The sequence below is a fragment of the Kwoniella pini genome, chromosome 1 (genome assembly GCF_000512605.2).
Source record: "Kwoniella pini CBS 10737 chromosome 1, complete sequence".
NCBI lineage: Eukaryota > Fungi > Basidiomycota > Tremellomycetes > Tremellales > Cryptococcaceae > Kwoniella > Kwoniella pini.
In genome coordinates, this window is record NC_091716.1 from 3214884 (window position 1) to 3228075 (window position 13192).

At 41.7% G+C, this 13192-nt stretch overlaps 5 protein-coding genes across 5 annotated transcripts; 2 read left to right on the forward strand and 3 right to left on the reverse strand.

The window, feature by feature from the left end:
- Positions 1 to 19: 19 nt before the first annotated feature.
- I206_101227 (uncharacterized protein) lies at positions 20 to 3119 on the forward strand (the record flags this gene model as incomplete). Its single annotated transcript, XM_019151881.2, has 10 exons — positions 20 to 432; positions 541 to 826; positions 905 to 1381; positions 1458 to 1597; positions 1661 to 1705; positions 1764 to 1939; positions 1998 to 2015; positions 2083 to 2289; positions 2352 to 2542; positions 2646 to 3119. 10 exons carry the CDS (start codon positions 20 to 22, stop codon positions 3117 to 3119), a joined length of 2427 nt encoding a protein of 808 aa, XP_019014019.2.
- A 239-nt stretch (positions 3120 to 3358) lies between these two features.
- Positions 3359 to 5549, reverse strand: I206_101228 (uncharacterized protein; the record flags this gene model as incomplete). The annotated part of the gene is made up of 5 exons (XM_019151880.1): positions 3359 to 3445; positions 3519 to 3892; positions 4006 to 4307; positions 4370 to 5107; positions 5254 to 5549. 5 exons carry the CDS (start codon positions 5547 to 5549, stop codon positions 3359 to 3361), a joined length of 1797 nt encoding a protein of 598 aa, XP_019014018.1.
- A 507-nt stretch (positions 5550 to 6056) lies between these two features.
- On the reverse strand, positions 6057 to 8052 carry I206_101229 (uncharacterized protein; the record flags this gene model as incomplete). The annotated part of the gene is made up of 7 exons (XM_070202347.1): positions 6057 to 6385; positions 6454 to 6833; positions 6910 to 7143; positions 7207 to 7443; positions 7588 to 7715; positions 7768 to 7804; positions 7988 to 8052. The coding sequence occupies 7 exons, from the start codon at positions 8050 to 8052 to the stop codon at positions 6057 to 6059; spliced, it is 1410 nt and encodes a 469-aa protein (XP_070058448.1).
- Positions 8053 to 9120: 1068 nt separating this feature from the next.
- On the reverse strand, positions 9121 to 11277 carry I206_101230 (uncharacterized protein; the record flags this gene model as incomplete). The annotated part of the gene is made up of 7 exons (XM_070202348.1): positions 9121 to 9276; positions 9331 to 9426; positions 9484 to 9933; positions 10002 to 10543; positions 10612 to 10778; positions 10840 to 10908; positions 10967 to 11277. The coding sequence occupies 7 exons, from the start codon at positions 11275 to 11277 to the stop codon at positions 9121 to 9123; spliced, it is 1791 nt and encodes a 596-aa protein (XP_070058449.1).
- A 797-nt stretch (positions 11278 to 12074) lies between these two features.
- On the forward strand, positions 12075 to 12839 carry I206_101231 (uncharacterized protein; the record flags this gene model as incomplete). Its single annotated transcript, XM_070202349.1, has 4 exons — positions 12075 to 12158; positions 12225 to 12421; positions 12495 to 12664; positions 12712 to 12839. The coding sequence occupies 4 exons, from the start codon at positions 12075 to 12077 to the stop codon at positions 12837 to 12839; spliced, it is 579 nt and encodes a 192-aa protein (XP_070058450.1).
- Positions 12840 to 13192: the final 353 nt, after the last annotated feature.

A 13192-nucleotide genomic window follows, 5' to 3' on the forward strand; every position in this document is an offset into this window, starting at 1 on the left:
CAATCTTTTGTCATTGGAAATGACCAATCCGCCAAACACACCACAAAGAGTCACCCGCTCGATGTCACATCAACCTCCTCCAGCAGCTTCACTAACAAGTGATACTACACCCGGACCACCTGTTCAAGCTCGTTCGACTTCATTGAATCACCCTTCTTCAGGAGCTTATACATTCAATACTAATCCTTATAAAGTAGATTTTGTGATTCCATTTGACATTTCGATTGGGAAAGATGAAAATCGTACACAAGCTGAACAAGAGATCAAACATGATTATGAGCATTTATTAAGAGCTTTAGAATCAGAAGATGGATTGAAGATTGGTACAAAAGCTAAGAAATCTTCTACAAAAGAAGTCAAAGGTAAAGAGGAAATATGGATATTTGTCAGTGCTGAAGATGAAAAAGTGAATGAGCTTGTTGAGCGAGAGAGGTAAGTGAAGACTTTCGTCCTTTTGCCCTTCAAGCTAGAAACACTTAGCACTATAATATACCCGCTCAGCTTGAGAAATCTGAACTGATTTCATGAATACATCGGCAGATCCCTCGATCAAGCTCATAATCTTCCTGCTCATTCTCATCCTGTGCCACCCTCACCATCCACTCGAATTCGACTGATCTACAACTTGTTGACTGCGCCCGCTATTCAAGATGGTTTGGGTATCACACCCACTCAAGGCAGATGGAAGCGAGTCAAGTCTATTATGGCACTTCATGACGAAGCAGCAGATAAAGAATGGGTGGAAAGATGGACAATAGGTGGTGATTGGAGAATTGGGCTTTTAAAAGGGTTAGATGGAGCAGAAGGGCAAGGTTTGGGAGAACATGTGAGCGAACTTCCCTACGAGACTTTTCACTTTGGAAGAAATCGACGAGCTGATATACATGATCTCTCTCGTCCACAGCAACCACCACCAGTGCACCTGTACTTCAATTTCTTAACCACCTACACTCTTTCGTTGCTACCTCTATCAGTGATTTCAGTCCTATTTTACCTGTTGACTCCGGCGGACTCTTATCCTCCTTTATACGCCTTTTTGCTGTCAATATACTCAACTACTTTTGTAGCCATGTGGAGGATCAAGGAAAGAAAACTTGCAGTCCGATGGGGCACAAGAGGATGTGAATCAGTCGCCGTAGGAAGATTGCGTCCTGAGTACGTCGCCAATCTGAGTTTGGACGGGCAAACTCCTTCTCAAAATGGAGGAGATGCGGTCGATGTAGTACAAGCTGGAAATGACCTCAAACGGGATATTAAAGTCGCAGCTTCTGTCCCGATTATTATCGCTTGTGGTGTCGGATTAGGCGTTGTACTATTGGGTATCTTTATGCTTGAAGCCTTTGTTGGCCAAGCTTATGACGGATTTGGAAAAGAAGTCGTGGTGAGTCTTGTTCCTCAATGATCCAAGCTGTTTGCATCCCTGGGACTTCGGCCTAATAGACTTGACACTTGATCAGCCTCTCCTACCCACTGCTCTATTTGCAATCGTGGTTCCTCAAATCGTCGCTGCTTATGGACATTTAGCTCGATCAATGGTGAAATGGGAGGATCACCCTACACCTGTAGGCGAAGAGAAGAGTCTTACAGCCAAGACTTTGTAAGTCTACCGCATCGGACGTACTGCATGCCTTGGATGAATCGAACTGATATCGATTTGTAGCGCAATGAATGGTATCGTAGCCTACCTTGGACTCTTCCTATCTGCGTAAGTTCTTTGCTTGTTATATATGAAATGGCAAACCAAGCTCATAGAAGACGGCCAGATATGTATACGTCCCGTTCGGATCATTCATAATGGCCAATGTCCAACATCGACTGACAAAACAGGACACGATCAACATCGCTTCTACCCCTGAAAAGGCAGGTCTCGGTCCGAGGACAAGTGGAAAGGAGCAAAAGGGTATCAAAGCTGGCCGATTGAAGGGTCAACTATTCGCCTGTGAGCCAGTATGAAGAACAAATTGTTCGTGCTTTTTGGCTAACAATCCGCATATTAGATACTGTCACCAATCAAGGTAAGCCGTGATCTTGTTGACCTTCCAGAGAGCACCAGCGAATTCCACTTACTAATTATGTATTTAGTCATTAACGCGTTCCTCGAACTTGGATTACCATTTGTGATGCGATTTGTCGATGATTGGCGAGCGGGCAAAACAACTATTAAAGAGACTATCAAAGCTAGAAGTCAAGATACTCCCGAAAAACCACCTCAAACTGATGACGAGGTTGAAAAGAGGTTCTTAGACAAAGTTGAAAGGGAGTTGGCATTGCCCGATTACACCTTATTCAGTGAGTGCAATTGCCCTCCTACGGCAACGTGTATGGCCGCTGATATGAGCTATCTTACGAAGCCGACTATGCAGAGATGGTGACCCAGTTCGGATACGTTACTATCTGGTCAATCGTATGGCCTCTTGCCCCCCTTTTTGCTTTGATCAACAATTACGTCGAACTCAGAACCGATGCACTGAAAATTTGTAAACATGTCCGAAGACCAGTCGGGGACAGAGTCGAGACAATTGGTTCATGGCTCGAAACGCTGGTGAGTATCTTGAGCATGTCAAAATCGAATTTCATCCTCTCTCCAGCTTTCATTCTAGGTTCAAATTCGAAAACGATTGCTAATGCGCATTTCCGAAACATAGAGCATCATCTCTTGGATCGGAGCAATAACAAATTCAACCTTGATCTACCTTTTCAGACCATACGTATATCGTTCAGATCAAACACCTAATCCAAACGTAACACCAATTCCAGGTTCAGCGTCACTTCATCAGATAATCTCCAATTTTAGTGATTCACCAACTATTAAAGCAATTTTACCTACTTTGATTCCATTAGGACTAATAGCTTTATTAGCAAGTCACGGATATATAATTTTAAATTGGATAATTAACGGATTTGCTGAAAGATTGATGTGGAGAAATAGTCAAGAAGAAAAACAAGTACAAAAATTGATTTCTGAGAATAAACAACAATTCAATTCGAGTAGTAACAATAAAAAGGAAATCAATAAAAAGAGAATTTGGGAAAAAGAATCTTGGAAAGATGTGAATGGATTCTGGAATGGCGGTGAAGAAGGTGGAAGAGAAATTGGAAGATCTCTGAAAGCGGAGTAATGGTTTCGACATAAGTCATAAAAGAGGAGGTTGGACATTTGTCCAATCAATCGCATTGGAATATATGTGATTGACATACATGGAATTTTTGTCACTATATACACGAAATGAATTCTCATTTGCTCGATACAATCGCTCAACAGGATCAAATATCCATTGGACTCTGTCTTATTAAGACGGCAAACATCATAATATCTTCCAGTCACATCCCTTTCCATCATTTTCATCTCTATATCAATCTACGAAGTAACATTAACCCATCTCCAAGGTTCTTCAATATACTTTTTCCAAGTCTCAGTAAATGCAATAAGTTCAGCACCTTCGAGCTGAAAGTCCCAATAAATTCAGTCCTTTCAAGCTTTATATGATATAAGATTAAGTAGTAGTAATGGAACTTACAATTCTATGATCTCCACTCCAACTTACAGGTACTTTTAAAACAGCTTTTGTACCACCATTTTGAATTTGATTTTCATTAAATTCCCAAATTGATTTATTTTCTTCTTTTATACCATTTTTCAAATTCCATTCAATTTGCCAATTTGCTCTTCCAATTGCACAAATTGCAACTCCACCATTAGGAGGTAAAATTGGGAAAGCATTAATTGATTCACCTAATCCACCTATTGAAGATATAGTTATATTTGCTGTTGTTGTTGTTGAAAGTTTATTAGGTTTCTTACGTATCGAATTAATTTCATTTGTAATAGTTAATAAATTTGTAAAAGGTGATAAAGGTGGTAAAGATGGAGTTAAAAGTCCGTATTTTGGATCTGAACGAAAGGACAATTTTGCGTCAATTTCATCTAGCTCTTTGACAAATATAACTTGAGAAGAAAGGATATTTGCGATTTTGATACGCAAATATGTATGAGTATAAACTTACCAGAAACAGCTATTCCAATTATACCATCCCTACTTATTTGTAACCATTTCTTATCAGCTTCTTCTTTCAAGTTGCTTCTCATTATAGGATGTTCTTCTAAAGCCAACAACAAGCTTTTTACCATGAAGCTTAACAATGTAGTTTTTTGTTTCTGATGTTTTTCTTGATTCGATGGATCTCGAACAAGGTCCGTGGGAATATCAGAAGCTATATATCCATTATTCGTTGTCGAATTAGACGACGAAGGATTGGCAGCTTTCATATATGGTATAAGAGGTGTCAAATTCAAAGTATGAGAATAACTGTTTCATTCATTAATAGTTTTATCAATTGAAACATATTTCATCACAAGATATTGACTTACCCGAAATGAGGTATTTTACTTTGTTCACCTAAAGCTTTAAACATGATTTTCCTAGTTCTTCCAAATTCGACTTTAGTAATTTCAGGTATTTCATCACGACTTATTTTACTATTTCTCGTTTCCAACTCTCTTGGGTCTTCATTGTTATCATTCTTGGCATAATTCTCTAAATCAAGCTTCGTGATTCTTCCATTTTCACCTGTACCTTCTATATTTGAAAGATTTATATTTAATCTTGAAGCTAAAGTACGTATCGAAGGTGAAGTTTTAATGATTAATTTCTGATCTTTTCCTGCTGAATTAATCCTACGATTCTCGATTTGTCCTTGAGCTTGTGGTATTTTGATCTTAGGAGGTGAAGGTAATATTGATGCTTCTCCACTTAATTGTATAGGATCATAGTCTATATCATGTGAATCATCTTCGATATCTAGGGGATGCTTATTTCGACTTTGCTCCGAACTTTGTGTTTCATCTTTCTTCTTTTCTAATATTTCCGTCATCTTTTCTGCCTTTTCAACTTCTTCATTGGATGCTTTCTCATTGATAATATTGGTTTCTCTCTCTTGTATCTCTTTATCATTTGACTCAATAATAGATTCATCTCCAAAATTATCCATTGATTGATCTTCTTCATTCGTATGTATATCACATAACACTTGTCCTACTTTTACTATTTCTCCTGCTGATCTCTTTATACCTTTTACTTTTCCATTAGCATGAGAGGTAAGTTCGACTCTGCAAAGAAATTTCAAGTTCAGCTTTTTTTCTCCTTTTTGAAAAGTCATCGGATTTCTCTTTTTGAATGGCCGGAACATATACCCAGAATGAATAGAATATAACCGATCAATGATTTATTACGACTATGAATCCACTTTACTTACACACTTTTATCACTTTGTACTTCACATAAAGCATCAAATTCATTGACCTCTTGTCCTTCAGTGACATACCACTTGATTATTTCCACTTCTGTTATACCTTCTCCAATATCGTGTAATTTGAATGGTGATACAGCCAAATTTGGTGCATTAAAATGAAACGAGCGGATTGAAGTGATGGCTGTGTTCCGAACATTGATATGGTCGGGTTGGTGCTTCAACGTCTTTCGATGAGGGATAAAGCTTGCTTGGGGTGTCAAGGCCTTCGGAGTTACAAATCTGGGTCGTAGACGTATCATTTCAAGGAATGCTCCAGGGGACACTCAGAGCAGTCACTGAGTGTACGAGTGTTAAGAAAAGGGTATGTACCAGATACATCCTAGTCAATAGGGATGTCATCAAAGTCTTATACTTTTCCAACAGAGTATTGTTGATCATGTGTAACTCAACGGCCGGATCATCCATTCTGGAACAATAATATAGATGTCATCAAAGTCATGCGGACAAGTCGGTTATCACATGATCCGAGATGGCTTTACGTAAAGATTACTTGACATGCTACATAGAAGAATTCATCTCGTTGAGTTTGTTTATTTTTTTTACTTGATTGTGACTACGAAATACAAAAGTACTTCCCATCTATGCACAATACAAACGATTAAGAGAGGAAGAATTTATACAAATTGCGTGAATTGAAAGTGAGAATCTACGGCTTTAGTCCGACTATACCGTGTTTCGATACCTGGAAGAAATAAGATTCAAAGTAGAGAGAAAGTCGTACTGATGGAAGTGTTCTTCAGATCTGCTTAGGCATCCACGGCCTCGGCGTAAGAAGGAGCTCCTGGAGCGGTAGGTGCATGACCTCCGGAGCTGTGCCACTTGGGGGATCGAACAGTGATGTGGCTTTGCGATCGAATGGTACTTGATTCACCCTCTTGTGCAGGAGTGATGTCTTCAACAACATCTTTAGCTGCTTCAGCGGTAGGTCCAGCTCGGTCTTTGACAGCTTGGGCGGCTTCTTCAGTGAGCTCGGCACCAAGCTCGACCGCTTGTCTAGTAGCGTCAATCGCTTGTTCGGCGGCTCTTCCGGTAGCTCGGCCAGCTTGTCGGGCGGTATCTTGTACAGCTTGAATACCTATAACAACCAGGAGTATTAGTCTTGGGCATTTAAGCAACGTGATCAAATAGTTAGTCAGGACCTACCTTCTCTCCCTCTTTCTTCTGCTTTCATTTTGAGTACACCGACCCATTCCCCTACATCTGAAGCTCTTCCGACAACTCTTTCTCGATATTCATCGACGGGAACACCAAAGTCTTTAGCTTGATCCTCGAACAGGTGGACAGTACCTGAGGCAATGCCTACAGCGTTGAGAGCGATTGACTGTACTGCACCAACAGAAGCTTGTTCGATAGCTACTGCCGTATGAATGGCCGATACCGTGAGATTACCAGCAGTGTGTAATGCGTATGCTGGAACGTGAAGGGACACTTCGATGAGGTCTCGAGCAAGGTCGACTGGAAGACCCATCTCTTTCGCTTTGTCGCCGGCTGCTCGCACAGCCTTAGAGGTTGAATCGACAGTGCTGCGCATATGAATCAGCTTGATTTCGGTATTATGATTGGGTAAAGTAATGGATTCATGAATCAAGTGACACTTACTTGTTGACGTATCCGCCAATCGTATCAGTCACCTGTTGACAATTCTTGATAGCAGTCGGATATTCTTCACGGGCGAGAGATCGGCCATTCCATCCAGCCCATACTTCGGCAACAGCTGAGAGAGCCATTGTTGCTGGATTTTCCTGTTCAAGGGAATGTCGTTGGAAGAAATTGTAGATATTGGCGAGGACAAGGACAAACAATGTGATGATAGGTCGCAAAAAGAAGTATGGGCTATAATGAAGGGTGTCTCACGTCAGCTCGTCGACTTATTTGGGGGCATTCGCAGATGCTTACAGAAGTTTCTCAACAATCGTAGCGTCTCTTCTGTTGGTCGGGCCAACCTTGCTTACAACATATCTAATACCTTCCTCACCTTGAGACCCTTTAGTTGTAAGGTGAAGTTCGGTGTCGAAGACTGTTCTGAAGCGTTGTTTGTTGAGGATCTTGTTAATCTCCTCTGACATGAAGAGCCACTTTGGCAGGGTCGGGAGGTAAATAGTTCTTGCAAATGCGAATTTGGCGACCTTATCACTATGGTTGCCAAGTAAGGGTTAGCAAAGGTGGTTTAACGATATATATCTGAGGTCAATCGATTTTCCAGATGGGGAGGGCAGATCAACGCGAGGGAGTGAGGATGATCTGATGTCTTCTTGACCAGGACAGTGATATACTCACTTCTCATTCCAGATCATCTGACCAATCATATGACTTTCGAAGGAGACAGTGGAAGCAAGGTCCAAGTATTTTTTGAGCTCTCGTAAGCCTTCGAGATGAACGCCTCGTGATTCGTAATGGACATGTTCCTAAATAAGGGTCAGCAGTGATTCTATCAAGGGGATTTGAGCAGGTACTCGCTTCGAAGTATTCGTCAAGGGCATTACCGTATTCATCACTGCGAGCGAAACAAACGTCAGCTCGGTACAGCATGCGACGTTTTATCTGAGACCATTGAACAGAACGTTCTCTAGGGGCTAAAGTTGGAAGATCAATTCGGCAAGGATTGCTCAAGCGGGTGAAACGCTGCTTGTCAAACACATAGACGGAGGATGAGCTGAGTCGGGTGAAATGAACTTACGCATCAAGGGAGATCAGTCGTTGAGCGACCTCCTTAATTTCGTTAGGTACTCGTTCAGCTTGCATTTTTGTAGTTTATCTAGACTGATTGAATTTATTTCAAGGTGAGAGAGGGTGAAATATCACAAGAGATTTTGTGATTGGAAAGCGTAAACTACCTAAATATACTATAATATCGTAAAAGGGGATATAGGAAAGAAGAGAAGGAATAGAAAAGAGAAAAAAGAGAAGGAAAGGATGATTATATACCTATTGATCTTTTGATGCGTGTGAACATGTTGACGTGTGAGAAACAAATTAATGAGTTCGCAATCCCATCAAAAGTTGAATTATGACGGACTTGAAATTTCAACTTTTGAATTGTGTCCTCACCGGTAGTCATAGGAATGTAACCGGTTTATTTACTTAGTAGTTCTATTGTATGTACGTCATGACCTCCTTTCGCATACAGCTCAGTACAAATAATGATTAGTTGAACGCGCATTGACCCTCATTCCTCATATGATTTGCAAGCTCAGACAAACGTTTGTGCTCATCTGTTACTTGATGGTACCTGAGTGTTATAGTGTATGTTCAATCTGACAATCTATATATATATATCATCTACAAGTTGCGCAGCGCAAATGTTCACAGCTTGCGTTTTTGCCGTTATAGATCTTTGATCGAAGCCGTTTTCATCGTCATCAATCTGACAGGAATGCCCAATTCCTTATCAAAAGTTCCCCTTGATTCGGGTCTGGATCGTCGAATTGAGCCAATTAAAAATTGCGCATGTATATCTTTAGCATTTTAAGCATCACTGCTTCCATCAGGAACAAAGTGTGAATCAGCGGGACTGGATAAAGCTATCGATCGTCGTGGCTAAAACAGCTCTTACGTCGTACTCCTTAACTCCATCTATGCCCTATCATTGTGTCATGTCATGTATCATATGGAATGCCAAAATACAAAATGCTAGCTATGAGTATAGTTCTGTGTCCCGTTTCACCCTTTAAGTCCGCTATGCTTTGCCTCGCGAAGCTGACTCTCTCTCTCCTCTGCCCCTCTCGCATGCCCAAGTCTTGAGTGCAGCTCTTCTCCTTCAACATGTCGTTTAGACCATGTCACTCTCGCCCTCCCTGTGCCAGGGCCATATCAAACCTTCCACCTCCTACCTAGAATAATCACGCCAACCGAGCCAATCATACAACTTATTGCGCAAACAATGAAAGTGAATTTGAAGCATTTATGACCGTAACATTGTTCTGATGAATCGCCGGATTCTGGAACAGACAATAATGCGTAGAGATACTGGTAAAATCACTACCATCAGCTCAGGCTATCTGTCGAGCAAGATTTACGTACGGAGTATACAATCGAACCTAAAGCCGCGAAGTACGATATCATTCCCCACGCTAAGCCAAAGTTGGTCGGTCCATAGTGATGCGATACGATTGCGGGCTATGTTGCAATATGTCAGACAATTCCCTTGTTCCTGACGTCAATACTCCCACTCACCACAAGCGTGAATATGGTGCCATACATAGCACCAGTGCCTGCACTCAGTACACTCAGACGTGCACCCGTATCGCCTAGCATTCCAGCGGACCAAGCGAAGATTAATCCTAACGAAGCTCCAGCCAAAGCAGCAAAAGCTGATCTACTCAATCGGACCGGTCTCTTACGGATGAAGAGGTGACTTGACTGTGTTGGATCCCTTCGATGCGCTGGATTCGGCGTAGCTTGTAAAGGAGGGGCTAAGTAATCTGCTAAAACACCCGTGACTAGTCTTGCTATCGTTGAAGTGAGAGATAGCAGAAAAACATGCTTATTTCGTGTAGCCAGTGGATTGAGGTCGGTCGAAGCAACGTATGGTGCAAGCGTTGTAAAGAGAAGTGAAGAATTGAACGATGTCGGTGGTAAGAGGGATGTGATGATTGATCCTATTGACGCGATGATCATCTCACCCTATATAATACAGACATACCATTGTCAGTGTCAGTCAACTCAAGAAATCTGCATTCATAAAGACTCACAGGGCCAATGATCAAGGCCAGGAAGATACCAAAGCTCCAAAAACCCTGATAATCCTTCAAAAGGTCTCTAGCGGTGTAGCTATCTTTCCCACTTTCCATAGCTTCTATCTCTTCCCATGCAGCTTCTATACCACCTATCAACATCGGAGTCCTCTCGTCCAGTCTCAACAATTGTCCGATACTCTCACTCATTTCTCCCATGTCCACCGACGCATCATCTAAGTCATCATAATCCTCATATTCGGTGTCATTACTGATATGAGCATGTTCTCCATGTCCACTTTCGGGATCATCAGGTAATTTGAGTTCACCAAATAATTCAGGCTGAGGTATGACTTTCATGAATAAAGATCCGAAGAGGTTGATGGCAGGAGATAAGATTCCCAGAAAAAATAGGAATTTCGCTGCATCTAATTCTCTTGAGTGTTTCAGCAAGAATATGGGTAATGCCGAGAAAGATGATAGAACTAATGCTGATAGACCGATCAAGGACAAGGGAAGGGACAATGCTAATGTTGGATGTGACGGAAACGAAAGGGAAGCTAAGAGCATTTAAGACGATGTCAGCGTCAGACAAGGATTCGATTATTAGGATCTTACAGCCACTCACAACATGTCAAACAAGCGAAATAAGATCCAACAGTTGCGGCACCGACTAAGAAGTAAGCTATTGTCAGGTATATATGAACGAGAGGTGTTTCCGAAGTGGCTGAGCGCAAAATCGCAGCAAATGATTGATAGCCTATCAAGCTTAATCCGGCAGATATTAATGATCCACTACATGATGATTCGTCAGCAAGATCCAGGTAATCAAGAAGGAGTAGTTAAATGAACCTACACTCTAGGACCATATTTGTCCGTCAGTGCACCCAGCGGTGCAGCACACAAATATACACCCAATGTACCTCTACCGTGAAAGTCAGCTCATTCCTCCTAGCACCAGGTAATATGTGATCAAGACATACCCTATGACGATTGTTTGCGCTTGAGTGATATCCAATTTCAGCGATTTAGCAACATCAGGACCATATGTACCCCAGCAATACACTCCATTAGCCTGTACAGCACTGATGGCAATACTAAAACAAGTTAACCCTATTTGTAGCTGGCGGGGTAAGGGGAAGTCAAGCGAGAGGATTTGTCGTTTAAGCGATCGTTTGGAACGTAAGATTGCTGGAACGTCAGGAGGTTCCAGGGGTGTCATCGGTGGTGGAGGTTGTGGTTCATCTTGATAATGCGTTGTAGACGGATGTAAGGGTGGTGAGGATGATGACATGGTAATCTGAGGGTATTGAGGATCGTTAATCGCAAGGAAGGAAAAGATTTGAGATAAGATGATCCGGTTCATGTTGTATGACGGTCACGTAACCTTATCCGGTACTGCGCTAGTACCGATTGGCGGATCAACGGCAAACACCGAGGCATAGTCACTTCGCCTTCGCCTTTCCAATCATTCCTCAGATAATCGCAGAGCGCATCCATTATTCCGGCTTCGAAAGCCTGTTGTGCACAAGAGAGCTCAATGGGAAACACAGGCAGCAGTTCATAGTGATCAATTTGACCACCCTGGGATCCAAAGTGCCGCAGTCAGACAGATGTTCGCGAGGTGTGTCGAGAACTCGCTGAAAGTACGATATCTCGTTAATCCTGGAGATCGGGGCGCAGGAGCCTGAACTCGAGTAGTAAAGCACCGCTGGTGCTCCTTTTGCCTTTGAGGTCGAAAGTACCAAGCCAGCTTGCTCGCACATCCAATGTAACGTTATTTGCCTCCCTTCAGTGAGATTCCCCTTGCAAGAAAATACATGAAAGGACGCGAAGTCTAACTAAAACCGTATAGTCTAGACTGCTTGTACAGATAAGTTCGGCAAAGATCGTCCTCTTTTGCTCTCCAATATCAGTCCAGGTATGGCCTTACGTATAGTGATCTAAGTAGTGATGCTCTTTCTCTCAGCAGTGTGCAGCATCTGGATTGTGTTAGCAAGAACTGCTACTCTCACTGTAAAAGCTGATTCGCATATCCTACAACGACAAGACGATGGAATATCAAACGATGAAACTTTGGGCCAACGAAAAATGAGACCAAACGTAACACCGGCACCTATATGGTATGGCTCACCAAAACGTTCAAATATATCAGGAAAAGATAGTACCTGGCTAGTCAGTCCTTTTCTTCTTATCTTCGCCGTACTGCCCAAAGACCTCACTGATTAGGTTGTATCATAGCTTGCAGCTGCGAGTGCTATCATATGGGGCAATCCAGAGATATTGACAAGTAAATACACTTTTGGTGGAGAATCAGACTCGGTACAGTCTACAACGATTACTATCTTTGATCAGTGGCAAAATGGGTATCAACAGGAGCTGCAATATTCTACAGCTTTATTCAGAGATTTCAGCGTCAACGATAACGACGATTGTTGGCAAGTATCTGGTCCCCGTAGATGAAACGGTGAATTTTGGAAGTCGTGACTGATTAAATGACTTTATTCTCAGGTGGCCAGCGGTTCTTGAAAATGCCGTTATACAACAACAAGATGGTGATTGGATCAAAAATGGTCAATTCGTAAGCGATCAATGGACACCAGCAAATGCCGCTACGGGGTTATGGAAAATTACTGGTAAACCAGCTGATGTAACGTATGATACGAGTTATGATAATATCTGTGAGTGTGTATTCCCCTGATATCTTATTTTCTAGGCTGATAATCAGTATCGTATTCACCAAAACGGATAGATTATTGGTTCAGTCGAATCAACCAAACTCCAATTGTCGTCAAGTTGAAATCAACGAACAGGTTTTATGATGTAAGAGGTGAGGTTAATGATGGTAATATCTAATCGTAAGTAACTGTTCAGAAGTCTTGAAGACGTGACCTACTCTGGGATATATGGCTAAATTTTGTTTCAAGCATTATACTTCGTTGCCCTATCAAAAGCGAGGATAAATACTTCAAGTCAATTGACGAGGTCATAGGGGGTATAGATCATATTGGATACCTGAGGAATGATGCTGGATACTGGTCTTGATAACAGGAATTCTCATTCTTTGCATTATAACTTTCTCACTAGTCTCCTCGAATACTTTCCTTAGAAGAACTTAATATCTCTTAATTATATACCCCTAAGAAGTTACTTTGACAATAAATGCATATTATGTTCCATTTTATGATTTTGCCCATCCTTATTAGCTA